Genomic DNA, 27,110 nt, shown 5'->3' with positions numbered 1-27,110 from the left:
AATATGGCTGGGGCATTGGTAAGACCAAACGGCATGACTAAATTTTCAAACAGTCCCACGGTCGTGAGGAACGCAGTTTTCCATTCATCCCCCTCCCGGACCCTTATCAAATTTTATGCCCCCCGAAGATCCAGTTTGGAGAACCATGTTGCCCTTGAAAGTTGGTTACACAAATCGGGAATCAATGGAAGGGGGTATGTATTTCATACAGTAATCTTGTTGAGCTCACGAAAATCGAGGCAGGGACGTAAACCGCCATCTTTTTTCTTTACAAAAAAAAAACCCTGCCGCCACAGGTGAGACTGAGGGACATATGTGTCCTTTGTGAAGACTCTCAGCAATGTAATCTTTCATGGCCAAGCGCTCAGGGCCAGATAAATTAAACAGACAGGCTTTAGGCAATATAGCCCGCGGGACAAACTCGATAGCGCAGTCAAAGGGTCTATGTGGCGGCAATGTCTCGGCCTCGCTTTCAGAGAAGACATCTTCGAATTCTTTCAGGTACTCCGGAATACCTTCCAGCTCAACAGATGACACAGATACAGATTTAACAGGTTCAACCAATTCTGCAGACTTATCACATAACATTGAATCATTAAACCCCACTGAACAATCTCCCCCATTTTCCAGTTAATGACTGGGTTATGACGTTGTAACCAGGGCATGCCCAACACCAATCCTGCAGGTAGATTGTCCAGAACCAAACAACTTAAGTTTTCCACATGGGTAGCGCCCACTTTGAGCGAAAACAAGTCAGACATAAAGAGAATTCCCTCTTTAGTCAGGGGGGAGGAGTCAATGGCCACCACTTTGATCGGAACCTTAAGTCTAACTGTCCCTATCTTACAGCGTGTGACCAATTGGGATTCAATAAGATTGATGGATGATCCGCAGTCCACAAAAGCTGTAGAGGGAAAACAACAACCGTCCACTAACAGTTCCACCTGAAGCAACACCTTAGAAAATGAGGAAAAGGGTACCTGAGGGTCTGAATAGTCTCCCCACTGACTACCCAGACCTAGTCGTTTCCCATCAACCGGGTTGAGGATGGATAATCAGGACACTCCCTTTTCCAATGTCCCGTTTTACCACAGTAGAAGCATAACTGCATTTCTCTCCGGCGTTGTCTCTCCTTTTCCTTCAGGGAGAGAGCCCCTATGTCCATGGGCACAGAAACAGTCTCATTTCCACTAGGGAACAATGGAGTCTTTGCCTGCATCACCCCCCTGGCCCGCAGCCTGCGGTCAATCTGGACAGCCTGGGTCATGGCGTCCTCGATTGAGTTAGGTGGGGGATGTAATGCCAAGGCATCCTGTAACCGCTCGGACAAGCCTCTGCGAAAGAGTCCTCGGAGTGTGGCGGCGTCCCAAGAGACCTCTGCGGCCCAGCGGCGGAATTCTGTACAAAACCACTCAGCCGAGTGTTTCCCCTGACAGACACTCATCACCATGTCCTCTGCCAATCACACTCGGTCAGGCTCATCATATATGTGCCCGAGGGCCTCAAAAAACACATTCACAGACACTTTTTCAGGGGCAGTGGGAGGAAGGGAGAAAGCCCAAGCTTGTGGGGACCCTCTTAATAAAGACATAATGACCCCTACCTTCTGACTTTCGTTCCCAGAGGAACGTGGCCTCAAACTAAAGAAGAGTTTGCAACTCTCCATGAAGATCCTGAACTCCTTTTTGTTCCCAGAAAAGAAATCAGGCAGTTTAACAGGTGGTTCTGGGGACACCAAAGCAACATCACTCGCCCCAGCCCCCGGAGACCCAGCAGCTAAAGCCCCCCGCACTGTCTCAGAAACCTGCTGCTGAGAGTGAGCCAGAGCTTGCTGCTCCAGAGATAAACCCTGAAACATCTGACTCAGATTTTTCATTTGCTCAGCCAGAGATTGTATGGGATCCAGTCAGTTATAATGTCAGGGTCCTGTCAGCGCTGGTGTGCAGCCTCCGCTGAGCAGGGACTCACCTGCACTGTAGGGGGGCCCGGGGTCAGGTGCAGCCGGAAAGTACTGACAAACAGGACCTGGGGACGCTGAAGTTTAGCAAGCAGAGCAGGACCTACGGTCATGTGACTGCAAGGGGTGGGGCTTAGCGTCCTGCTTCCAGAGATCAGCAGGACACTATACAGAAATACTCAGAGTCAGGCAAAATGGAGGTCATACACAGAGATAGCAGTAAAGTACCAGGGATGAGACAGAACAGATAGTCGGAGCCAAGCAGGGGTCAAAGCCAAACAGACATAGAAGGTACCAAGCAGAATCCAACAAGCAGTATCCAGAGAACAGACCGAGTCGTACACAGAGTATCAGATAAACAAGAACACAGCACAATCACACTCAGGGGTCACCACACTATGCCAAGGGCGAAAGTATAACTGACGGGGATAGGCGCTTCCTGAGGCTATAAGAAGCCTCTCCCAGAACCATGGAACAAAAGTGAAAAAAAGGTAAATGTTCATTTTTTTTAAACATTCAAAAAATTCCTGTGAAGCACCTGAAGGGTTAATAAACTTCTTGAATGTGGTTTTGAGCACCTTGTGGGGTGCAGTTTTTAGAATGGTGTCACACTTGGGTATTTTCTATCATATAGACCCCTCAGGCTATGTGCCCACGTAGCGTTTTAAAACGCTCACTAAAAACCGGACTCCTTCCCAGAAATCGTGCGTTTTTTTCCGCGATTTTCGCGTGCGTTATTCAAGCACTTTCCAAGCGATTTGAAGCATCGCTTGGAAAGTGATTGACAGGTTGGTCACACTCGTCAAACAGTGTTTGACAAGTGTGAGCAGGTTTTTACTATTGAGGCTGCCTATGCGGCATCAATAGTAAAAGATAGAATGTTAAAATGCTAAAAAAAATAAAAAAAATCGGTGTATATTTACCTTCCGGCGTCCCGCGCTGCATTCTCGGGCCTCAGCGTTCCCAGTAATGCCTTGCGAGACCTGTGATGACGTAGTCTCGCGTTGCTATAGCGATCTCGCGAGACCACTAGAGTCACGCGAGACTACGTCTTTACAGGGCCTTGCCGCAAGGCATTACTGGGAACGCTAGGCCGGGAATGCAGCGCGGGACATCGGAAGGTAAATATACCCCGATTTTTTATTTGTTATTCTTTTTTTACAGGGGTATGGTGCCCAGGGCCTGGAGGACAGTCTCCTCTCCTCCACACCATGGGTACCAACCGCACATGAGACGCTTAACTTCCCGCATGGTGGGCATAGCCTCATGCGGGAAGTGATTCTCATGCATTCCTATGGGTGCGGAATCGCGGCAATTCTTTGCGATTCCGCACAAAAGAATGAGCATGCTGCGATTTTTTCCGCGATGCGATTCCGCCGTGGAAAAAAGCGCAGCATTAGCACAGCATGTGCGGAATGCCATAGGAATGCATGGGGGGCGTTCTGTACACGATTTTTAAATGTTTTCGCAGCGTTTTCGCGCCGAAAATCGCGGCAAAAATGCTTAAAAATCGCTACGTGGGCACACAGCCTCAAAGTGACTTCAAATGTGATGTGGTCCATAAAAATAAAATGGTGTTGCAAAAATGAGAAATCTCTGTTCAACTTTTAAACCTTAAAACTTCCTAACAAAAAAAATTTTGGTTACAAAATTGTTCTGATGTAAAGTAAACATGTGGGAAATGTTACTTATTAAGTTTTTTGTGTGCCATATCTCTGTGATATAAGGGCATCAAAATTTAAAGTTGGAAAATTGCGAAATTTTCAAAAAATTTTCGCCAAATTTCTGTTTTTTTTCACAAATAAAGGCAAGTTATATGAATGAAATTTTACCACTAACATGAAGTACAATATGTCATGAGAAAACACAGTGTCAGAATCAGTGGGATCCATGGAAGCGTTTCAGAGTTATTACCTCATAAAAGGACAGTGGTCAGAATTGTAAAAATTGTCCTGGTCATGAACATGCAAACCACCCTTGGGGGTAAAGGGGTTAAGGGCATGATAATTTAAAGTTGGAAAATTGCGAAATTTTCAAAATTTTCACCAAATTTCCTTTTTTTTCACAAATAAATGCAAGTTATATCAAAGAAATTTTACCACTAACATGAAGTACAATATGTCACGAGAAAACAGTCTCAGAATCACCAGAATCCTTGGAAGCGTTCCAAAGTTTTTACCTAATAAAGGGACAGAGGTCAGAAATGTAAAAATTGGCCAGGTCAGTAACGTGCAAACCACCCTTTTGGGTTAAGGGGTTAAAAAATGATGACACCTACACATTTATTTTTCTATGAATTTCAGAATATTTTTTCTACACTTAAATAAAAAGAAACTTTTTGAGTTTGGTATCGTCAAATTCATAGTAACCTATAGCTGTATGTTGCCGGGTCACTTATTGCACAATGAATGTTATAAAAGTGAAACAGAAAAAAAATTATAGAATTGTGTTTCTTTAACCGTGTATCTGCTGTAGGAGTTTTTTTTTCCTGTTTTCCAGTAGACAATAATATACAATGAATGGTGTCATTCAAAATGACAACTTGTAATACAAACAGTTTTCATACAATCCACAGATAAAATAAAATATTGGAAAGGAGAGGAGATAACAAACATTCAATAATTAGCTCATTTTACCTATTTCTTTCCGTGAACACTTTCAGGCGAAAGAAGAAAAAGAGAGATCGGCAGCTCAACATGTTGTGAAATGTGATCTTAAGAAAGAAAACATGATAGAACCAATGGTCTTGCCTCCAGCAGATTGTATCATCAGTGCTTGACTTATAGCTGTTATCAGCAAAGACCAAGATGATTACATCGGATATTTCAGGAAGCTATCTAGGTTGTTTAAATCTGGAGGACACATTATATTAAGGCCCCGTCACACACAGCGATATCGCCAGTGAGATCGCTGATTTTGTGACACCACAGCGATCTCGCCAGCGAGATCACTGTGTGTGATGAGGATCAGCGACCGATCCCCCTGCTGGGTATCGCTGGTTGCGCTCCATCATCCTGGGCCGTTTTTTGATCGCTGGTCTCCCGCTGGCCAGCGCACATCACTGCGTGTGGCAGTGAGAGACCAGCGATCAGCGACGCTGGACTCTTATTTCTAATGTAAGCATCGGGTATCTAAGAGCCGCGCGGGTCTTAGATAACCGATGTTTACATTGGTAACCAGCTTGCTCGCTGGTCCTGATCACTGGAGGGGTTGTCTATGTGACGGCTCACCAGCGATCAGCCTAATGATGTCCCAGCGATCCCATCATGTCGGATCGTTAGTGGGATCACTGGGACATCGTTATGTGTAACGGGGCCTTAAAGAATTATATATTTAGAATCAACATATTACACAGTTGGGAAGGCAAAGCTCCGTGCTATGAGTTATGATGAATTTGTCAAGAAAGCACTAGTTGGAGCAGGTTTTGTTATTGACCACTTTGTGGTTAAGAAAAGAACAGCTGTGAATGACATATGTGACTATAAGGCTGTCATATTCATTGTAGCTCACAAAGAAATGTAGATCTGAGTAGAAACTTGTCTTGTTTATCTCCATGTCTAGAGCTTCATCTATGATCGATGATATTTATCTATAGATTTTAAAGAAAATCATGTTATATGAGTATTCTCAACTTGTCTCTTGAGTAGCTCAGAGCTATGCAGGCTCTTTGACTCCTAGTTGGTTGGAGGCACTCCTTGAGTGAACACATTAATCGTCTGCCAGTGTTTGTTCCTAGTCTACACAAGCACACAGCTCTGGACAGTGTGAGCCATGATTACAAGAACTGCTCTGCAAAATGCTGATGGTGGGGGCATACGGATTGTAATTTTACAGGACTGATAAGAGCATTTTAGTCAGGAGCAGAGAGAGTTTAGTCTTTATCATTGTTCTCTATTTCTGTTTGAGCTATATGAATAATCAAATAAAGTGAAGTAAATCACATTTATCTGTTTGTGTCCTTTACTAGGGGGATCTTTATGTCTTACTTGCTCAGTATATTTTACAAACTTTGATTTATTATATGACCTCTAAGCTGCTTTGTGCTAAATGTACTATATAGCCCGTTGTCTTGTATTTTTCCCCACCCTGTTGTTTCTAACCCATTATTACTCAATTATATGTGTCTATGAAGGCAATGTTGAAAATTGGCATGAATATTAAACCCATAGTGGTACCACATATAGTAATACACATAATGGTACAACATGACTCTGAGTAGCTTTAGTTTATAGGAGAAAAAAACCAGATAAATTAAAATTATTTTTACCGTAATGGAAATAAAGTAATTTTTCCCACTACATACTTTCTAAGGTTTTTTTGCCTTTTCCTCTCACAATTGAAAAAATAGACATAAATTCTTATGATTAAATCCTGTCAGTCATACATAAGTATAAATCATCATCATACTTGATATATCGTACTAATATTTTTAGCTATTCTGATTTTGTATCAATTTAGCAGTAGCCCTTTAGTTACATTGGAGTTTTGGGAGTCATGAATAGCCCTTATTTGAGCTTTGACAAAGTTCACATTTATTTTAAGGGGAAAATACAATAAATTTAAAATAAAAACAATAAATAAATTTGGTTTTATGCTGCAGCTTCTTAAGGATTAATCAACACTAAAATGGTCTGTAACAATTGCTGTCACGGTGTGACTCGACCCCAATGGGTTGTCGGTCAACGGACACACAATGGGATGGAAAAGGTGAAAGGAAGGCCCTAGCAATAGAGAATGAAGGATGGTCACCATCTGAGCTCAGCCTGAGCCTGTCCCTGCACTCCTCTAAAGCCCTATGCGAGTCTTTCCCCCCGCCGCAGTTGCGAACCTAATCCCTAGTGTCACCTGTTTCTGCCCTGGATAATGCACTGGCCGGCAAGGAGCACTAGCCTTGCCACTGCAGATAATACACACAGGGGAAAGTGACAAACACGACAAGGGACTAGGAGAAAAAAACACCACACTTAGCATATATGCACTGCTGCAAAAGCTCCACACTGCAGATATCAACAGCAACAGGACTCTTAACACCAAATGTGGCAGACACCAAAGAGCTGCTTCTGCTAGGCTGATCTCCATAAAGGACCTGTATAACCAACAGTCAGCTGACCTTTTAAAGGATGGTGGAAGTGGTCACCACCCACATTAGCTGACCAAGCAGCACTGCAGTAACATCAGGTCGCCAGTGGGGAAAAACTGACATTAACTCCTGATGGCCTGAAAGGAAAAAAGTTTTAATTGAGTGGAACCAGAGCTGCCACAAATCCAAAAATGAATCGTGACAGTTGTCGATTTAAAGTAAAAAAAAAAAAAGAGACACAATTTTCATACACATCAGGAAAATAAGTCAGACAAAAAAGAACAAAATATATTTTGGCAGGCTGTAGCTCGACCTTCCCTGGCATTAATCAAGTGCATCCAAGATAAACCTAATTCAGTTTAAGAAAAGACTAAGCAATCATCAGCTAACTGGATTGAGAAATGTCGGAGATGACAGCACGGTGCATGGATGCTTCAGGGTGGTTTCCTAAGCAAATGAGCTGTGGGAGAAGGAGGAGGAGAATCCAGCAACATCATAAAAAAATCTTAAAACATCACATTCCTTGTATATATTAAAATAAAAAGAAAAATTTTAGCCCCTTCACCCTGAAGCCTGTTTTCACCTTCCTTACCAGGTCAATTTTTTCAATTATGACCACTGTCAATTTATGAGTTCATAACTCTGGTATGCTTGAATGGATACCACTGATTCTGAGAAGGTTTTTTTTGCAACATATTGCACTTCATGATAGTGGTAACAATTTTCAAACATTTAATTTTTATACCCTTTAATTATAGAGTCATGTCACACAAAATGGGTAGGGATGAGCGAGAACTGAAGTATTTGGACTCGCTATACTCGTACCGTGTATTCCCTAATACTCGGGCATTCGGTACGAATAGCGAGTCCAATGATAATCAATGGAAAATGCGAAAAATTGTCTGCTGGACCCTTGAAAGCAGTCTGGGGGCTGAGGAAAATGCTAAAAAATGTGTAAATGTTAAAAAATGTATGCTGTAAACAAATGTATATAACATGGGGGCACCTGGTCAGGGGCTGCACGATTGTTTTTACACCACTGCTTCACTTGAATGTACAAGCACTATTTTAAGTCCTTTGTTTTTTTGCCAGAAGAGCGGGACTCGTACGCCACTTGCTCAGTGCCAGTGATATATCAGAAGAAGTACCGTAAGAGCGAGTGATGATGGAGGCAATCTACTGACACCTAAAGCCCCCGTTACACACAGCGATCTCGCTAGCGAGATCGCTGCTGAGTCACAAGTTTTGTGATGCAACAGTGATCTCACCAGCAAGATCGCTGTGTGTGACAGGTATCAGCGACCGGCCCCCCTGCCGGGTATCGCTGATCGTGCTCGAATGCCCTGGACTTTTTTTGGGTCATTGGTCTCTCGCTGGCCAGCATGCATCGCTGCGTGTGGCAGGTGGGAGAGCAACAACCAGCGAGCAGGAGCTGGTAACCAAGGTAAACAGCGGGTTTCTAAGCGCCGCACGGCGCTTAGAAACCCTCTGTGTACCTTAGTTACCAGCGCGCTGGTGCAGGGAGCTGGTAACCAAGGTAAACAGCGGGTTTCTAAGTGCCGTGCGGTGCTTAGAAACCCGCTGTTTACCTTAGTTACCAGCTCCCTGCATCAGCGCGCTGGTAACTAAGGTACACAGCGACGCGCCCGCTCGTCGTCGCTGGTGCTGATCGCTGGTTGAAGATTAGGCTCACAGGCGCACTGTGGATGCCAAAGGACCTGTGATCTCGCAATGTCCGTTTTTTTTAGGGTCATGCATAATAGCATGGTTGACCACAGTTTTGTGCAATTCTGAAAGGAAGGACACCCCTGAACTGAGGCCAGATGGAGTCCAAATTAACTGCTGCTTTATTATGGTGAATGGATTCCTCAGGGGTTTATCATCATTAGTCATTTAGGACAACATTGGATCATTCAGAGATCCACAATGAACTTTTGGAGTGAGTTTGCTGCACTGAAAGTAAAGGGGCCGAATAATATTGCACGCCCCACTTTTCAGTTTTTGAATTTCCACAAAAATTTAAAATAACCAATAAATTTTGTTCAACTTCACAATTGTGTCCCACTTGTTGTTGATTCTTCACTAAAAATTTACATTTGGTATCTTTATGTTTGAAGCATGATATGTGGGAAAAGGCTGAAAAGCTCCAGGGGGCCGAATACTTTCACAAGGCACTATATATATATATATAGTAGGGATTCAACTCACTCAGGAGCCATGGGAGTCAATCAGGAGGCACATTCCTTTTAAAAGTTCACAGGGTTTATTGCTTCATAACCCATAAAGCAGCACATAACACAAGGAATAGTCTTTAGGTCAGGCGAAAGCAAGCATAAGTGTCCATGATTTCAGGCTCAGTCCTGGAGCCTCAGCAAACACAGGAGGCTTATCTGCCCTCACATACAGCCAATATCCACAGGCCTCACCGGGTGAGCAGCCTCAGCAAGTGGTCTTCAGGAAGGTAGCACACCTTCCTCCACTTAGGCCTGCTGGGACCTTCCACATGGCTCAATCAGATCCATGCGCTCTCTCATGTGACCTACTCTGGACCTTATATGGTCCGTAGCCATGCCCAGCGGGTCACATGGCTATGACCTCATCACAGGTCCTTCAAGCATTCATACACATATACTTTATTATGACACTATAAACACACCCATGGGTGGATTTGTAGATGATTAATCCCACCCATCTCATCAATCATCTGAAGGCTTCTCCCTGACACATTGGAACAACAGATCAGCTCTGCTGATCAGCACATGAGCAAGCCTTCATCTCAAGGCCACCCACCTTGAGATACATAATGATCCTTCAGCATCCTATACCCATTACCACAATGGATATGACTGTAGGCCCGTCCTGGGACACCCACACAGCGCCCCATACCGGACATAGTGGTCACAGCACCACTATATATATATATTCATTCCAAATAAAGGCAGCACTCCATAGTAACTTTTTTCAAGTGGTAGGTGAGTTTTATTCAGCCCACATATCAAGGCAACGTTTCGGCTCAACTGAGCCTTTCTCAAGCAGTGGGTGTTACAAAAAAGTGTCTTTTTATAGACCATATAACAATCTCTCAATTGTCAATCATTTTACAACACAAGAAATTACAATTCAGTGCATACAATTTCTTTCATTATAGTCTATAGGCTCTATATGTGCAAACAGTGCAAAAAGTGCTTTGTGCTCAATACAATCTTTATACTTTGCATTAAACTTCATCTCATTAGTGTTTTTGTGATTGCAAATTTAGTCATACAGTATTACAGTGTCTCATAATCCCTTTGGTTTACATACCACCACATGGAGGACGCCATGAATATTGAAAACACTATATCTGGCGTTTCTGTAGCTCAACTGCGCATGTGCTATGAGTCATCAGCTCTGTCATGTGCAGCCAGCCAATAGAAAAGCATGTGTGGCATTTCCTCTCTCTGCATCACCTCAAAGACGCCATATTGTGTGTGGCAGAAGGTCATATAACACTATTAAGCCTTTATCCACATCCATATTTGGTTTTTAACCAGCGCATTTACATATACCATATAAGGCCACTACTATATTAATCTTATGACCATCAGTCACAATATTACTGCGACTCTTGAAAAAACGCTATTATTTATATATAGGAAAAACGCTGTTATTTATATATAGGGAAATCCATAAGGCTGCAAGTTTCCTTTACCTTGATATGTAGGGAATTAATATTATATTGTTAATTGCCCTGGAGCCCCGGACAACACCCTTATCAGGTTGCTTCCGGTTTATCCAAATAGCCACTCATGTGCGCCATATGACCTTCATCAGGCCACCTGATTCACCCCAGTGGCTTAAGGACAATATATATCAGTTATCCACGCAGCCATAACAATCCACCAATCATCAAATTAATGTAAAATTGGCTGGCCACATGACTGAACCCATATAGAAAATATTCACAAAAACTTTTTAGTCAAAAAAATGACTTTACAAAAATTGCTTTCCATCCAGAAAAAATTATTTAACAAAAGTCCATTCGTCCTCCATGTTCTTAATATCTTCACCAGGGTAATTTCAACACTCTTATGAATAGTGATACATCTAAAAAAGAATAAAAAAGAATTAATCATTCCCAATATATCCATAGGTCAACAATACAACACATATAGAGGAACAGTTTTATATAACAGTATGTATTTTAAATTCAGCATTTAACCCTTTCGGTCTTAATGTATTCAGCTCATAGATCCACTTCAATTCCTTTTTCTTAAGTATGAGTTCTCTATCCCCACCCCTTCTCTGTACAGGGACCACATCAATTATTCTAAATCTCAAGTCCCTCTCGGTATGATTACACTCAACAAAGTGTTTTGGGACCGGCAAATCAAGTTTCTTCTTTCTAATAGTATACCGATGTTGGCTTATTCTGGTCTTAAAATCCCACGTGGTTTCCCCAACATACCACAACTTACAGGGGCATTCCAAGAGATGTATCACATGATCAGAATTGCATGTTAGAAATTCATTTATCTTATATATTTTTGAGGTCTCATGGTGTTGAAAAGTTTAACCCTTTAACATAAGTGAACAATTCACACATGACAAACATGGATAACAACCTGTTCTCTTGTTACCCGTTAGTGTAACTTGTAAATTCCTTTTTAAAGATCCAATGTCATATCTAGCTAAAAAATCTCCAATATTCTTATTCCTTTTATATGCAAACAATGGTGGTACCGTTGGTCCTCAACATGTGGTAAACACTTACCCAGCATACCCCAATTTTTTTCATAATTGTGGATATATCTTTACTTTCCTCATTATGTGTAGTTATGATTGGGATTCTTTTTAAAAAACCTCTTTTCCTATTAATATCTGATTTACCACTAATTAGCTCCTTCCTATCCTTTTCCAAAGTTTTCCTCTTCACTTTTTCCAACATCCATTGAGGATAACCCTGTTCACAAATTTTTTTATCATATTATCCATAACTGCATCAACCTCACTATCCATTTTATCAATCCTCCTCACTCTCAATAATTGAGTGTTATAGATCTTACCATGCTCCGTGGGTGTTGACTATCATATACCAATAAATTATTTTTGTCTGTTTCTTTGATAAACAATGTAGTAATCAATTCACCTCCCACTTGGTTGATTAAGACATCTAAAAATTGTAGCTGTGTTTTTGAGGAAACCAAAGTAAATTTGATTGTCTCATCTATTGTGTTCAAAAACCGATGAAACTCATCCAATGCATCCTCTGTGCCAGTCCAGAGGAGAAAAACATCGTCATGTATCTCCACCACACCAACACATGTTGGAAGTGGGGAGACACATAGACGAAGCTCTCTTCTAGGACCCCCATAACAATATTTGCATAAGCAGGGGACATATTGGCCCCCATTGCTGTACCACGTCTTTGATTATAAAAATACATCACCAAATAAAAAATAATTTTGGGTCAAAATTATTTTTAACATTTTCAATAAAATATTCTTCCCATCTTCAGTATATCCGGCCTATTTCAACATCTCATTAACTGAACTAAGACCCCGTTTGCGGTCTATTGAGGTATAAAGTGACACGACGTCAAATGACGCCAGTATCACCTCAACTTGTAATTTAATTGTTTCCAATTTTTTCAAAAAATCCATCATGTCTAATATATACGATTTACAACTCCTTGCAATTGGATTTAGTATTTTATCCAAAAATATCCCAATTTTACTGAACAAGGAGTCGACCCCTGATACTATCAGTCGACCCGGAGGATTTATTAGAGTTTTATGAATTTTTGGAATCGTATACAATACAGGAGTACGAGGGTTTTTAACTAGCAAAAAATAAAATAAATCTTGGTCAATTATATGGAAATCCAAAGCTTCCTGTAAACACTCTCTTATTTCTTCATTATTTTAAATTTTGGATCATTATCCATAATTAAATACACCTCATTATCCAAAGATGTCTCATTTCATTTAAATAATTGATCTTGTCCATGACGACGACCGCACCCCCCCTATCAGCGGGCTTGATGACTATGTCGTCATCATGGACAAGTTCCTGTAATGCCTTATATTTATCCCCTGTAACATTTGGATGTTTAAAACCCCCAGACCTGAAATTCCTCAGATTTTCAATATTACTTCTAACCGCCTTTTCAAAGGCTTCTATAACAGCCGAATTACTAGGAGGAAGAAAATCACCCTTATTTATTAAATCTACTTGGTATAAATCAAATTCACTTTTCCTCATTTTATTCACATAATTTTTACAAAAAAAAACTCTTTAAGTTTAATATTCCTAAAAAAACGCTCCAGATCTAATTGCAGTCCAAACCAATCAGTGTGTGAACATGGGCTAAATGACAAACCCTTCCTTAATATTGAGATTTGATGAGCAGTCAATACCTTGCTGGATATGTTGACTACAAGATCTAGTCCTTTTTCTTCACGGCGGCTTGTCTCTGTGGCTGCAATCTGTTCTTTTCGAATTTTCTTCTGGCTCCGGTGGTGACGCTTACCCCCTCTCCTTTTACGTCGGGGGGGTCCCCTATACCATTGTCCAGATCTATAGGAAACAAAATTATTAGTAAGGTATTCAGAACCAGCAACATTATATTGACCATCCTGAAACTGACCTCTTTTTCCATGCTGGTTTTATATTATTTTTCTGCCAAGTGTCAACATGTCCACTCTCATAGTCCTCCATATCTCTGCACCATTTTTTTCTTTTCACTTCTTCCAAATCCATTCAAGATTTTGTCAAATCCTTATCCACCTTTTCTTTAAACAGGATCCAGTCCTCATTTTTCAAAATACTCTGTATATTCTTTTCATTATCACCAATCACTAGTTGTAGTTTCTTAATTTCCATTTGCAAAAATTCAATATTTAATAATATAATGTCCAAAGCATATTTGTTAGACAACATAGTGAATCTTGCACAAAAAGTAGAATTTCCAGCAAATTCAGGCGTATGTTGGACCTCAAGCCTCTTGGATTTTTTTCTTCCTTAAAATATTGAACCAAAGTAGTCAAATGAAGCTGAAAATTAATTAACTTCTTAACATCACTTTCATACCTGCGATTCATTTCAGCTACAGTTGGCATTTTTAAGAAGGCTGCATCCCCTTCTATAGCACCCATAATACGTTCCTCATCCTCAGCGGTGTAATTGAAGACACCTGTTCCCATGGGTTCTTTTTCCATGGTACAAAAAATGGCTTTGAGAGAGATTGTATTAAAAAAAAAGAAAAATAAAAAGTATTTCCACTGTGCAAAAATTTTCAGACATTGTTGTCCGGGACTCCAGGGCAATTAACAATATAATATTAAATCCCTATATATCAAGTTAAAGAAAATTTGCAGCCTTATGAATTTCCCTATATATAAATAACAGCGTTTTTCCTATATATAAATAACAGCATTTTTCCTATATATAAATAACAGCATTTTTCCTATATATAAATAACAGCGTTTTTCCTATATATAAATAACAGCGTTTTTTCAAGAGTCTCAGTAATATTGTGACTGATGGTGTCATAAGATTAATATAGTAGTGGCCTTATATGGTTTATGTAAAAGCGCTGGTTAAAAACCTAATATGGATGTGATAAAGGATTAATAGTGTTATATGACCTTCTGCCACACACAATATGGCGTCTTTGAGGTGATGCCGAGAGAGGAAATGCCACTCATGCTTTTCTATTGGCTGACTGCGCATGACAGAGCTGATGACTCATAGCACATGCGCAGTAGAGTTACAGAAACGCCAGATATAGTGATTTCAATGTTCATGGCGTCCTCCATGTGGTGGTATGTAAACCAAAGGGATTAATAATACTGTATGACTAAATGTGCAATCACAAAAACACTAATAAGATGATTTAATGCAAAGTATAAAGATTGTATGGAGCACAAAGCACTTTTTGCACTGTTTGCATATATGGAGCCTATAGACTATAATGAAAGAAATTGTATGCACTGAACTGTAATTTCTTGTGTTGTAAAATGATTGACAATTGAGAGATTGTTATATGGTCTATAAAAAGACACTTTTTTGTAACACCCACTGCTTGAGAAAGGTGAGTTTTATGCAGCCCACATATCAAGGCAACGTTTCGGCTCAACTGAGCCTATCACTTGAGAAAAGTTACTATGGAGTGCTGCCTTTATTTGGAATGAATATTGAGATTGTGGCTGAGAACGGGACTTTCTGCCAGGGGCCAGGCACCCGAAGCTATGTACTGTGCTGTTTCCTTTTTTTCTTTTTCTTCTATATATATATATATATATATATATATATCTTGTTTTATGTTTTGGAGCGTTTACATAAACACTATTTTATAGAAAAAAAAAACATTTTTTGCAGACAAGATGACATTTTCAGCTGTGCTATATTTACATTCGTCTTTTTGATCACCTTTATTCCACTTTTTGTTCGGCGCTTTGATGGTAAAGCATAGTTTTTTTGCCTTGTTTTTTTTTTTGCGGTGAAGAAGTTAATTAGCAGGACAGTTTTATAGAGCGGGTCATTACGGATGCGGCGATACCACATATGTGCCCAATTTTTTTTTTATTTATCTTTAAAAAAAATATTTATTGGATTAATATTTTTTCTTTTTTGTTTTCTTTGGGGATTTTTTCTTTATAATTTTACACTTTTAAAAACTTTTTTTCACTTTTTTTCATTGTCACACTATGGGACATCATCCTTATACTGAGAAATTGGTGATGTGATCTGATAGTCTGCAATGTTTCTGCACTGCAGGGCATCAGAGCAGCGTCGAACAGGCAGGGAAAGAGGCGTGACAGCTCTTACTCTAAGGCCTGTTTTACATATCCGTTTTTTGGCGTCCGCCAAAGTGTGAAAAAACAGATCCGTTTCCGTTTTGCCACAAACGGATGCTAACGGATCCATTTTTTGGATGGAGCCGCTTTAGCCACTAATGCAAGTCTATGGGAAAAAAAACGGATCCGCCAAAAAAAAGGCAGAATCTTTTTTTTGCAAAACGGCGGATTTTGACAGACGTCTAAAAACGGATGTGTGATCCAGGCCTTCCTTAGCAGGCGCTCACAAGTCACCTTCCCTGCAGGACCCTGAAAGATCCCGCGGCCATCTTGCAGCCGGGGGGTAAAATGGAGACCATCAGCACAGTGTAATTGCACTGCTGATGGGAGCCGCCAGGGAGCTCCCTCCTTGTGTGATGCTCCTCGATGTCGATGTCACTATTGACAGCAGCATCGGATGTACCAGATAACCCTTTGGAGTGATTAACAGCACTGTGGTTGTTTAATAATAAAATTAAGTAAAAATAAAAATTGTGTAATAATTGTGCTCACAATGTATGTGTGGTCTTTATGTATCCAGGCTCTTTCTGTCTTCAGTAGCTCATACATCAGGCAAGGTTCTGGTTTGCACTAATTTCCTCTTTATGTGTTGTCCTCTCATCTACAGCCCATTTCTCTGACCTCCTTGAGACTACATATGCTTTCTCATCTTTACATGCTGTGGAGATCTGTTTTCCACTCCTTGCTGGTGTCACCCAGAGAGAAGGGAGGAGAGAACATTGACAGCTTTCATAATTAGAAAAAGGAATTTTGACAGATTTGCAACATTTTTCCAAAGAACTTACATATTTTCTGTATCAGTATAATGGTGGAAAGTTTGTAATAAAGACTATTTAGAAAGTTGCCTACCTTTGCATTTTGAAAGGCAATGCATCTTAAAAAAAATCTTTGTGAAGGTGTACATAGCTTTTCAGTACAAAAATATATATATATATATATATATATATTATTGCTATGGGACTTTATATTTTAGAGTTATGATTTGTTGTTTGATAGAAAGTATATTGTGGCACAGCTGTGTTGGTGCTCAAATAGGTTCCCAAGCTAATATAATGAAGAAATAAAATTTGGCACTCAACTAGTAAGGATCCTTTGCAAGAAAACTGTTAATGCAGTCCAAAATAAAAACATTTCGGTCATCAAGCGATCCTGCAGTGTACAATATTTGAATAAAGAAATGAATACATCACAATTGCAACAAAAGGAATCAACAGAGAAGCTAATATACAAATCATGTTCTCTTATAAATAGAATGCAAAAAACACCATGGATGTGAGGACAAAACAGGAATAAAGGGATAAGGAGAAACATACCCGACTGCTCCAATGAAATCTGTTTAGGTGTCAATGCCCAAAAATTGGCATCAATAATATAGTGACTGTATTGCTTATAGGGATGAAGTTGGTATAATGGTAAGTGATCATACCTTTGATACGAATATAATGTTTAAGCCAAGGTCAGGCACATATCAGATAAAGGGATGATATCTGGAAATATTCTGTGTGGAATAAATAAGAAGTAAGAGAGGGGCTCAAACATATATAAAGTGCTTGACTGCTATAATAGTAGTTGCAATCCTTTGGATGCGGGCGCACGGCCACTATCTACCACCGGTAATATTAAACCTTTTTGATCATACTCACACACCAGTCTTTTTAACCTCTCCTAATATGGCATTACACCACTATTTTTCAGATATTCAAAGCCTCTCACTCACTGCTAGAGTGACACATCATTGATTGTTTCTGGTAACATTATTATCATTATATGTATAATTATACACACCATTATACGTTACCTATAAATTAATTTATTCATTTATCTCCAGCCTGACAGATACCATCCTTTATGGATTTATATTATCTCCTCGCCTCACAGGTTAGGATTGCAACTACTATTATAGCAGTCAAGCACTTTATATATGTTTGAGCCCCTCTCTTACTTCTTATTTATTCCACACAGAATATTTCCAGATATCATCCCTATATTTGATATGTGCCTGACCTTGGCTTATCTACTATATAATAGTCTAATTCTGTTGTTTGTAACGGAAATCCCGGGTCGCTGATTGGTCACGACCGGCCGGGCGCAACCAATCAGCGAGAGGAGAAAAGCCCCTGATGAAACCTGAAAGCTAAGAAAAAAAGTTAGATTATACTCACCCCGGCGTTTAGTCCGGTCTGATGGGTGTCGCTGTCCCATCCGGCGCCTCCCATCTTCATACGATGACGTCCTCCTTCTTGCTCTTCCCTCGGCTCCTGCGCACGTGTACTTTATCGGCTCTGTTGAGGGCAGAGCAGAGTACTGCAGTGCGCAGGCGCCTGACCTCTCTGACCTTTCCCGGAGCCTGCGCACTGCAGTACTTTACTCTGCCCTCAACAGGGCAGATAAAGTACACTTGTGCAGGAGCCGAGGGAGGAGCAAGGAGGAGGACATCATTGTATGAAGATGGGAGGCGCCAGACCAGACCGCGACACCCACCGCACCCTCCCCCCGGTGAGTATAATCTAATGTGTTTTTTTTTATTTTTCAGGTTTCATCGGGGGCTTATCTACAGCATTACAGAATGCTGGAGATAAGCCCCTGATGGCGGTGGCCCCAGCTTATGGGGTAAAAATGGGGTGACAGATTCCCTTTAAATAAACTACATACATATTCTAGAATACCCGATGTGTTAGAATCGGGCCACCATCTAGTACATTATATTTGTATCAAAGGTATGACCACTTACCATTATACCATCATTTTACATTTCCTTCATCCCTATAAGCAATACAATCACTATATTATTGATGCCGATTTTTAGGCATTGACACCTAAACAGATTTCATTGGAGCAGTCGGGTATGTTTCTCCTTATCCCTTTATTCCTGTTTTGTCCTCACATCCACGGTGTTTTTTGCATTCTATTTATAAGAGAACATGATTTGTATATTAGCTTCTCTGTTGTTTCTTTTTGTTGACATTGTGATGTATCAATTTCTTTATTCAAATATTGTACACTGCAGTATACTGAGGAAGGTTGGTTGATGACCGAAACGTTTATATTTTGGACAGCATTAAAAGTTTTCTTGCAAAAGATCCTTAGGAGTTGAGTGCCAAATTTTATTTCTTCATGATTTGTTGTTTGTGGACGATCAGTTCTCCTGATCATCATGCTCTGTTAGTAAATGTTGACAATACCTTAATAAAACAAAAACATTGTTCATTCTGTAGACAAAGAAATCATGAGGAATCAGTTGATTACTTGATGTCACTTCATCCATTTTTAATATTTCGTGTCTGAGGCATTTTATGAACTATGCAAAAAATATCTTGTATTTATTTTATATATCAAGTGGTTCTTGTATTTACTGGGGTATTCGGGAGCAATGCTGAGGTAGTGGAGTGGTCATGTGTTGTAGAACAATGGGTTGGTGATATTCTTTTATTATTGTAGGTTATCCATGATTAGTGTTAAAAAGACAACGAAAAATGGGGGTTATTTGAGAAAAATGAAATACAAACAAACATGGACCCTAACATGCTATGTGTAGAAACCACAACTTGTCCTACAAAGAAGACGACATATTGAAGAATTGATAGAAAAAGGAAATTAAAAAGTCAATAGCTCTATAGTGTTAAAAATGAAATGTACTTAAAAGTTGCACGATGATTTTCTTTTTGTTTTAAGTTGTTTTATTTTTGTTATTTATATTTGTAGTACTGTAGAGATATACATCACTCCATCTATAAAAGATGTGGTGCTCGACTAGGGGTCCAGACCGCATATATATAGAGAGAGAGAGAAACTTGGCCCTGAAGTGAGCAGTGAATGAGCAAAATGTTTGAACAAAAATCCAACATTTTTTAACGTTTCGTTCCCTATATCTGGACCTTCATACGGTGTAGAGCTATACCACAGCGGCAGAGGTCACATTCCCACTGCTCTACCACTCTGCAATTCGTCTCTTTACACAATCTGCAATAATTAACGTTAAAATAATTTGAATTGAGATTAAAAAATTTTGTACGCTCACTGTAAAATTGAGTGCTAAGTTTCTCTCTAGATGCATTTTGCATAAATATTATATTCATAATTTTTTATTATATGATGACTTTATGGTATGCTGAGTGATTGTATGTCAACTATTTATTAACACTAAATGATAATTTTATTCCACTGGAAAGTAGGATGTTAAAGGGTCTCACAATCAGTTCTTCAAACCCGACAGCATTGTCTCTTTTTTAGATGTCACTGCAAATTGCCAAAAATTATTTCTGGCTGGTCTAAAAAAGGCACAGATCCTGATCTGGCTTCATACTTTCCCTAGTTACCTATTAGGAAAATGTAAGTCAACATTCTCCATGTGAATTTACGATGACATGAACTCTCTTCGTAGATTGTCTTCTGTTGATTATAAAGACCTCGAGCACCGGTGTAGAAGAAGCCACCTCGTCTGTGATACAAGATTACACAATGGATTCCAAACCCTATAAGTTCTATCCTGAAGATGGCTTTGATCCCAAACAATTTCTGGAGGAATATTTGTCAGATAATCCTAAGTTGAACTTGCGTGCTGATTTCTTGGAATTTCCTATTAAAAATCTTACAAAAACTTTCAAGGAAGGTATGTATCTTAGCTTTTTTATGGTATAGTTATTTGGTTTTAGGCTATGTGCCCACGTAGCGATTCTCAAGCAGAATATTCCTGAGCAGAATCGCACACCCTGCTCCCAGGAAAACGCATGCGGTTTTTGACCCGCTTTTTTAACCATTTGTCAAGCATTTTTGCATGCGTTTTCCTAAGCGTTTTTGCCCGTACAATTGATGGTATGCGGAATCGCGGGCGATTCCGCAAAATTAATGAACATGCTGCGTTTTCTACCGCTAAGCGATTCTGCAGCGGTAAAAAAATGCACCATTGGCACAACATGTGCGTTTTCTATTAGGAATGCATGGAATGCTTTTTTTGAGCATTTCCGCGGCAGAATCGCGCATTTAAAATCGCCGCAGAAACGCTCAAAAACGCTACGTGGGCACACAGCCTTAAACAGCTCAAATAAGTAATAAATATAAATAAGACAAATATTTTTTCTTCTCTGTGAGTGACAAGAACACCACACTGCACTTGCTCACTGAGCCAGTGCGCGTGTCCTGAGTACAAAAACAGTGCTCAAAGATACCTGTGGAGCGGGGCAGCAGCGGTGATGATGCGTGCTTCAGACTATCAGGACCTGAAGCACATGACTGCTGGGGGCATGGCCTAAGCTCCACAGAGCTATGAGCTACAGGGAAACTCCTAGAAAAGTAACTATGGGGCAAGTTACCAAGGGGCATAGACAGAGACGTAAAACAGATCAAGCCGGGTCAAAGCGCAAGATATCAGGACAGTACCAAAGGGTTAGACAGAACGAATAGTCAGGATGTGGCAATAGATCAGAAAACCAGAACGGGCAATAGACGGTACAATAGGGACAAACTGTAACGGAGTAGCAATAGCCAAGCCAGGAGGTCAGAACCAGAGAAGACAATAGTACCAAAATGAGAGACAGAGAACTGAGTGAGGGGACAGACCGGGTTATACACGGGAATCAAACAGGCAATGCAGTATCCACGCACACCAGGGGGGTCAGACACACAGCCAGAATAACAGTATAGCTGACAGGGAATCCTAGTCTGGAGTGAGTATAAATACCCCTCCCAGATCCAAAGAGAGGCCGGCAAAAGTTAACCCTGTGAGAACAATACATTAACCATGTCCTAACCATGACAGTGAGTTTGGATCAATCACCATTTTAATCCTTTTCAACTGCTTCCTCTCATGACGATTTTGCATTTTTGTGCTTTTGTTTCTTCCTCCCATTCTTCCAAAAGCCGCCCATAACTTTTTAATTTTCCCATCAACGTAGCCATATGACGGTTATTTTTTTTTTGAGGACGAGTTGTATTTTTTAATGGACATCATACATTTTAACATGTGATATATTGGAAGGCAAAAAAATTTTTACGAGGGACAAAATTGCAAAAAAAAGGGCAATTTTGCGATTGTTTCTACAATGAAAGGACTTGAGAACATGATTCTCAAAGTTAGTACAACATATATAATTTATTGTTTTTTATTTTTATTTACAATTTTAAAAAAGAAATTGAAATGTATTTAAAAAATGTAGTTTGTGTTGCCATATTCTGAGACTCATAAAATTTTACATTTTAAGTCAATGGGGCTAGTTGAGGGCCTTGTTTTTTTCCACCCTGAGCTGATTTTTATATTGATACCATTTATGGGTAGTTACTGTTTTGTTTTCTCATTACCGTATTGTTTGCGGTGCAGCGGCATCGAAAAAGCCTCAATTCTAAAGTTTTAGTCACATGATTGATGTCTCCATACTGCCCCATAGCATGAAGAATACATGATTTCCAAAACAACAGTTGTTTATTCACTAGAACACATGCATATCACAAGTACCATACTGCCCCAAACCCTGACATAGTGTTCTCTTTAGCCATGAAGAGGTGGTGACTACTGTTATGAGTGGTGGAACGCACTAAATAAAATTAAAATAAAGTGCGTTCACCGCTCGGGGTCCACCGTGCAGTAGATGGAGTAACCGCTGCTAAAAGAGGCAGGGCACTCAGGCGGTAATGTGCACAGGGTTTTAGCTGCACCCAGTGCACTAAAGCAGACTCTGTTTTATGCACAGAACTGCCAACAAAAACCTAAATAACGCTGAGTCTGTATAGGGTCACAGACTTCAGTGATGTGGACACGGTATTAAAAGGTCACAGAAATAGCCTTAAACACCAGGTCTATCCCCTCTAGACCTACCGTAGAAAATAGGATAGGGGACGTCGCAACTGCGAGCACCGGAACAGCTGCTACCGCAGCGTGGCGTGAACTGAGCCGCAGAAGAGACACCGCTACGCTGGCAGCACGGTGCAGGACGCTTAGCTGCTGGCACAGCTGAAGCTTGGGTGCGCTGGCGCTGGCGCTAATACTGGCTGAACTCAAACACTCACACAAACATAATAACCAAGGAAGGGGGTATTTAATGAGTCATTCACCAGTCCAAGCATCCATCAGCAAACACACAGCAGCAAGTATGAAATACTAGCGCGTGGAGAAACGGCCATGCGCACTTTTTATAGCGTACGGGACTTGCCGGAAATCTCCAGAGCCTTGAGCAGAACCAATGGAATCAGAAGCAGGACCTGAGCACCTGACTCCTGAACTCCAATGGGAGCTCGTCCCATGGGCATGCTCAGAAACTGGGAAGAAGGACTTAGCCTCTGGTGACAAATGTGAGGATCTGGATTGCTGCATAGGCATGGTAGAAACCAGATTCCTAACATTACCCCCCTCCTAGGGCCCCCTCCTTCCTGAAACCTCCGGTCCACCATCCTGTGCCCAACAGTGGCATAGGGCTCAAACTCGTCCAAAGGCGAGCTTAGTGTCCTGGTAGGTGTTACCATGAACCGGGACACTTGGATGGCATTAGTGGAATCAAGATCACCAGGTTTCAGAAGGGAAACCTGAGAAATAACGAGAGCGGGCGCTGTAGCAGAGCACCTCCGTGAATCGGCGACCGTCACCGGTCTCCGCCTAGGAAGGGTGTCCTGAACACAAGCGGTACAGGCTTGGATAAATTTTTTGATGTCCCAAGCCCTATGGGGCCACCAATACGCTCCGGCCAAGAGCTTCGAGACTTGCATGTAGCCTCGATGGTGAGACGTATTGGACGCATGCGCCCAGGTGAGTACCTGAGCCCTAAGATGAGGAGGGACAAAGGTCTCGACAACCGGTTCAGACTCCGACCATTGCGGGGGGCTGGCTTCCGGAGAAACCGCACATACGTGGTGAGTCCGTAATGAGATTAGTACGAGACACCTCCATGGGCTCAGGGGGTAGGACTTCCAGCTCAGACAGCTCTAGAGGTTCAAAAAATGTAGGAGCTGAAACAGCTCTTCGCTTGGAGTGAGCCCGCTCCATACCGCGCTCCGAAAAACGGAGGTCGATATGTGAGGAAATGGAAATCAACTCCACCAAGCTGGTGGGGATCTCTCTAGTGGAGAGAGCATCCTTCATGTGCTCTGCTAGACCTCGCCAAAAAATGGAGATAAGGGCCTTGTCGGACCATTCCAACTCGGACGCCAGTGTCCGAAAACGAACGGCATACTGGCTAGCCGAGAGTGACCCCTGAGTAAGGGCGAGTAGTTGCAGAGACGTGTTGTGCGTGACCCGCGGACCGAGAAATACTTGCTTGATGGCAGTTAGCAAGTTGACAGCGGTCCGAATCTCGGGGTCACCACGTTCCCATAGCGGCATAGCCCATTCCAGCGCCTTGCCCGACAGTAGGGATATAATGAAGGCCACTTTGGCCCGCTCCATAGGGAATTGCACAGCCAGCAGCTCCAGGTGGATCGAGCACTGGCTGATAAAATCCCTACAGGAGGCGCCATCCCCAGAATATTTTTCGGGTAACGGGAGGAGGGTAACTGTCGGAGCAAGGGCGAACATGGACATACGCCCTACCGCATCTGTGAGTGCCTGGACAGCAGCATCTGTTGCCTGCGAAACTGCGAGGGCCCTGTCAAGGGTAGCCAAGTGAGCCTCGAGCTGTCGCACGCATTGCAACAATTGCTGCTGATCTGCCATCTCCAACCAGACCCTGGCGCTAGTATTATGTTATGAGCGGTGGAACGCACTAAATAAAATTAAAATATAGTGCGTTCACCTCTCGGGGTCCACCGTGCAGTAGATGGAGTAACCGCTGCTAAAAGAGGCAGGGCACTCAGGCGGTAATGTGCACAGGGTTTTAGCTGCACCCAGTGCACTAAAGCAGACTCTGTTTTATGCACAGAGCTGCCAACAAAAACCTAAATAACGCTGAGTCTGTATAGGGTCTGGCGCTAATACTGGCTGAACTCAAACACTCACACAAACGTAATAACCAAGGAAGGGGGTATTTAATGAGTCATTCACCAGTCCAAGCATCCATCAGCAAACACACAGCAGCAAGTATGAAATACTAGCGCATGGCGGAACGGCCATGCGCACTTTTTATAGCGTACAGGACCTGCCGGAAATCTCCAGAGCCTTGAGCAGAACCAATGGAATCAGGAGCAGGACCTGAGCACCTGACTCCTGAACTCCAATGGGAGCTCATCCCACGGGCATGCTCAGAAGCTGGGAAGAAGGACAGCCTCTGGAGACAAATGTGAGGATCTGGATTTTAACAGGCTCTGGCATTTATGTTCAGCGGTGGCGTGGCTCTGTGTCGTAACAGAGTTCGCTTCTGTTCACACTGGGTGATGTTAACCCACGTGTGACCTCTTGTATACCGCTTTATACTTCCGCCATTACTAAGCAGCAGTTTACCACCCCTGCACGGTGGACTGCGAATGCACCTTATTATTATTTTATTATTTGGTGCTTTCCACCAGCCCTAACATAATTAATGTTTGTAAAGGAAAGAGCCCCTGACAAAGGTTAATCCAGGCGGTAAATCTAAAAAACTTCCATGAGCCTGAAGACGGGGTAGGTTCGACTCATGAACACGCTGCAAGAAATTGGAAGCTTTTTGTCAGCGGCAGCACCCGGGATCCACAGCACTCCTCTCTCCTTAACTTGCTATGTCCGCTCTCCATTTGGTGTGCGTACAGTCGCTGGAACATTTTAAAACCGGAGAAAAAAGGAGCAAAGCGATGAAATGCAAAAATATCAATAAATTTTATTTGATATCAACAATATAACAAAAATAAACAAATCTCATGTATCAGATATATCAAATATATCAAATAACAGTAAATGGTCATGACTCCCGCAACTGTAAAGACTGCTGGATCCTGTTTTGATGGGCATAGCACAAAGCGAAGGTCCAGGAGAAATGTAGTATCCTCAAGGTCAATAAATACAAAATATCATTGACATACAAAAAAATTAGTGAAGAATTAAAATAAATTAAAAGCAATTAAAAACAAAACACTGCCAGAAGGAAAGGGAAGAGTGACATGAACATGGGGAGGAAGAAAGACAGGGGAGAGATTTTTGTTGCCCCAAAGGAATACATTAAATATGTATAAATATATACCCATATAACCATATGAAATATACTATGAACAATTGTGCAAAAGGTTGTCCCATATAATGGAAGCCCACTAGAGAGAATTAGATCACGAACTCATTGATGCATAATTATTATGCCCATAAGAGAGGGGGGGAGAAGGGAAAAAAGAAAACACTATAAGAATGGAGCAAAGCTCAAAAATTCGTTAAGTCCATTAGGTGTCATAGTGTCAAGTTGGATGATCCACTTGACCTCCATCTGTGACAAGATTTTTTTATTATCACCACCCCTGATCCCCATGTGAAGAACCATCTTGGATGGATGAGGGGGCTGCTGGGTGTGTGTTTATCTGCTTATTTATTGGCACTTCATTATGATTCCATACACTTTTTGTATGATATCTAATAAAATTTATTGATATTTTTGCATTTCATCGCTTTGCTCCTTTTTCTCCGGTTTTAAATTGACTGTTGGAGCAGATGTGGCCTGTGCCAAGGGTGAACAAATTGTTTTGGTATCACCTTTTGGCATTGTAGCTTCCTATATAGGATTCCTATTGCTACTAGTCGCTGGAACATGTATAATTAGGGGATCATGAATCACAATTTAAAAACGTTCAGCTGCATATATATACAGTATGTTTTAATATTTGGATTTTTTTCTGCAGGTCAAATAAAAGACGATATCTTGATTGACCTCAGCCTTGGTCCCATGGTTCAGACTTTATTTGCAGCCTGTGATTATTTCAAGCACATGATAGTGCTGAAGGTCAGCGACAGATGCATCTTGGAGCTGAAAAGATGGGCAGACTCACATACAGGAGCGTTTGATTGGGATTATGCTGCAAAACTTAATGTAGACCTAGAAGGAAAAAGGTGAAGTATTTGTCCAAATATTGGTGGAATCTCATTGCCATTGTCATTGTTGCTATTGTACAAGAGACATTAAGCAAATCCAGATCTATTAAATGCTTAGACAATACCTTTTCCCAACAGCAATTGAGTATTTACGTAATATTAGTCAATTCATAAAAAAAATTTCAGAAGTTCAAAAAAAAAATTATCCACTCCAATCAAAATTTTTAATTCACAGGTGCAGTAATTTAGTAATTGGTGTTGTTGGTTGTCAGAGTAGGGCTCTGTATTCATTGCATTTGGTTTGTATATTGGAGGTACAAAGCCAGAGTA

At 41.1% G+C, this 27,110-nt stretch overlaps 1 protein-coding gene across 1 annotated transcript in view; it reads left to right on the top strand.

Annotated features, from left to right (window-relative positions):
- The window catches only part of LOC141097700 (nicotinamide N-methyltransferase-like), a 59,847-nt gene that overhangs the window by 25,384 nt on the left and 7,353 nt on the right, over positions 1-27,110 (top strand). The window contains exons 2-3 of the mRNA XM_073585079.1: positions 20,259-20,486; positions 26,591-26,798. Of these exons, the coding sequence (XP_073441180.1) occupies positions 20,336-20,486; positions 26,591-26,798 (359 nt within the window). The 5' untranslated portion in view covers positions 20,259-20,335. The remainder of the gene's footprint in view (positions 1-20,258; positions 20,487-26,590; positions 26,799-27,110) is intronic.

The sequence above is a fragment of the Dendrobates tinctorius genome, unplaced genomic scaffold (assembly GCF_039654945.1).
Source record: "Dendrobates tinctorius isolate UK_male_01 unplaced genomic scaffold, ASM3965494v1 ptg000086l, whole genome shotgun sequence".
NCBI lineage: Eukaryota > Metazoa > Chordata > Amphibia > Anura > Dendrobatidae > Dendrobates > Dendrobates tinctorius.
The sequence above is the reverse complement of the archived record's forward strand: the minus strand, read 5'-3'. Positions and strand labels throughout refer to the sequence as shown.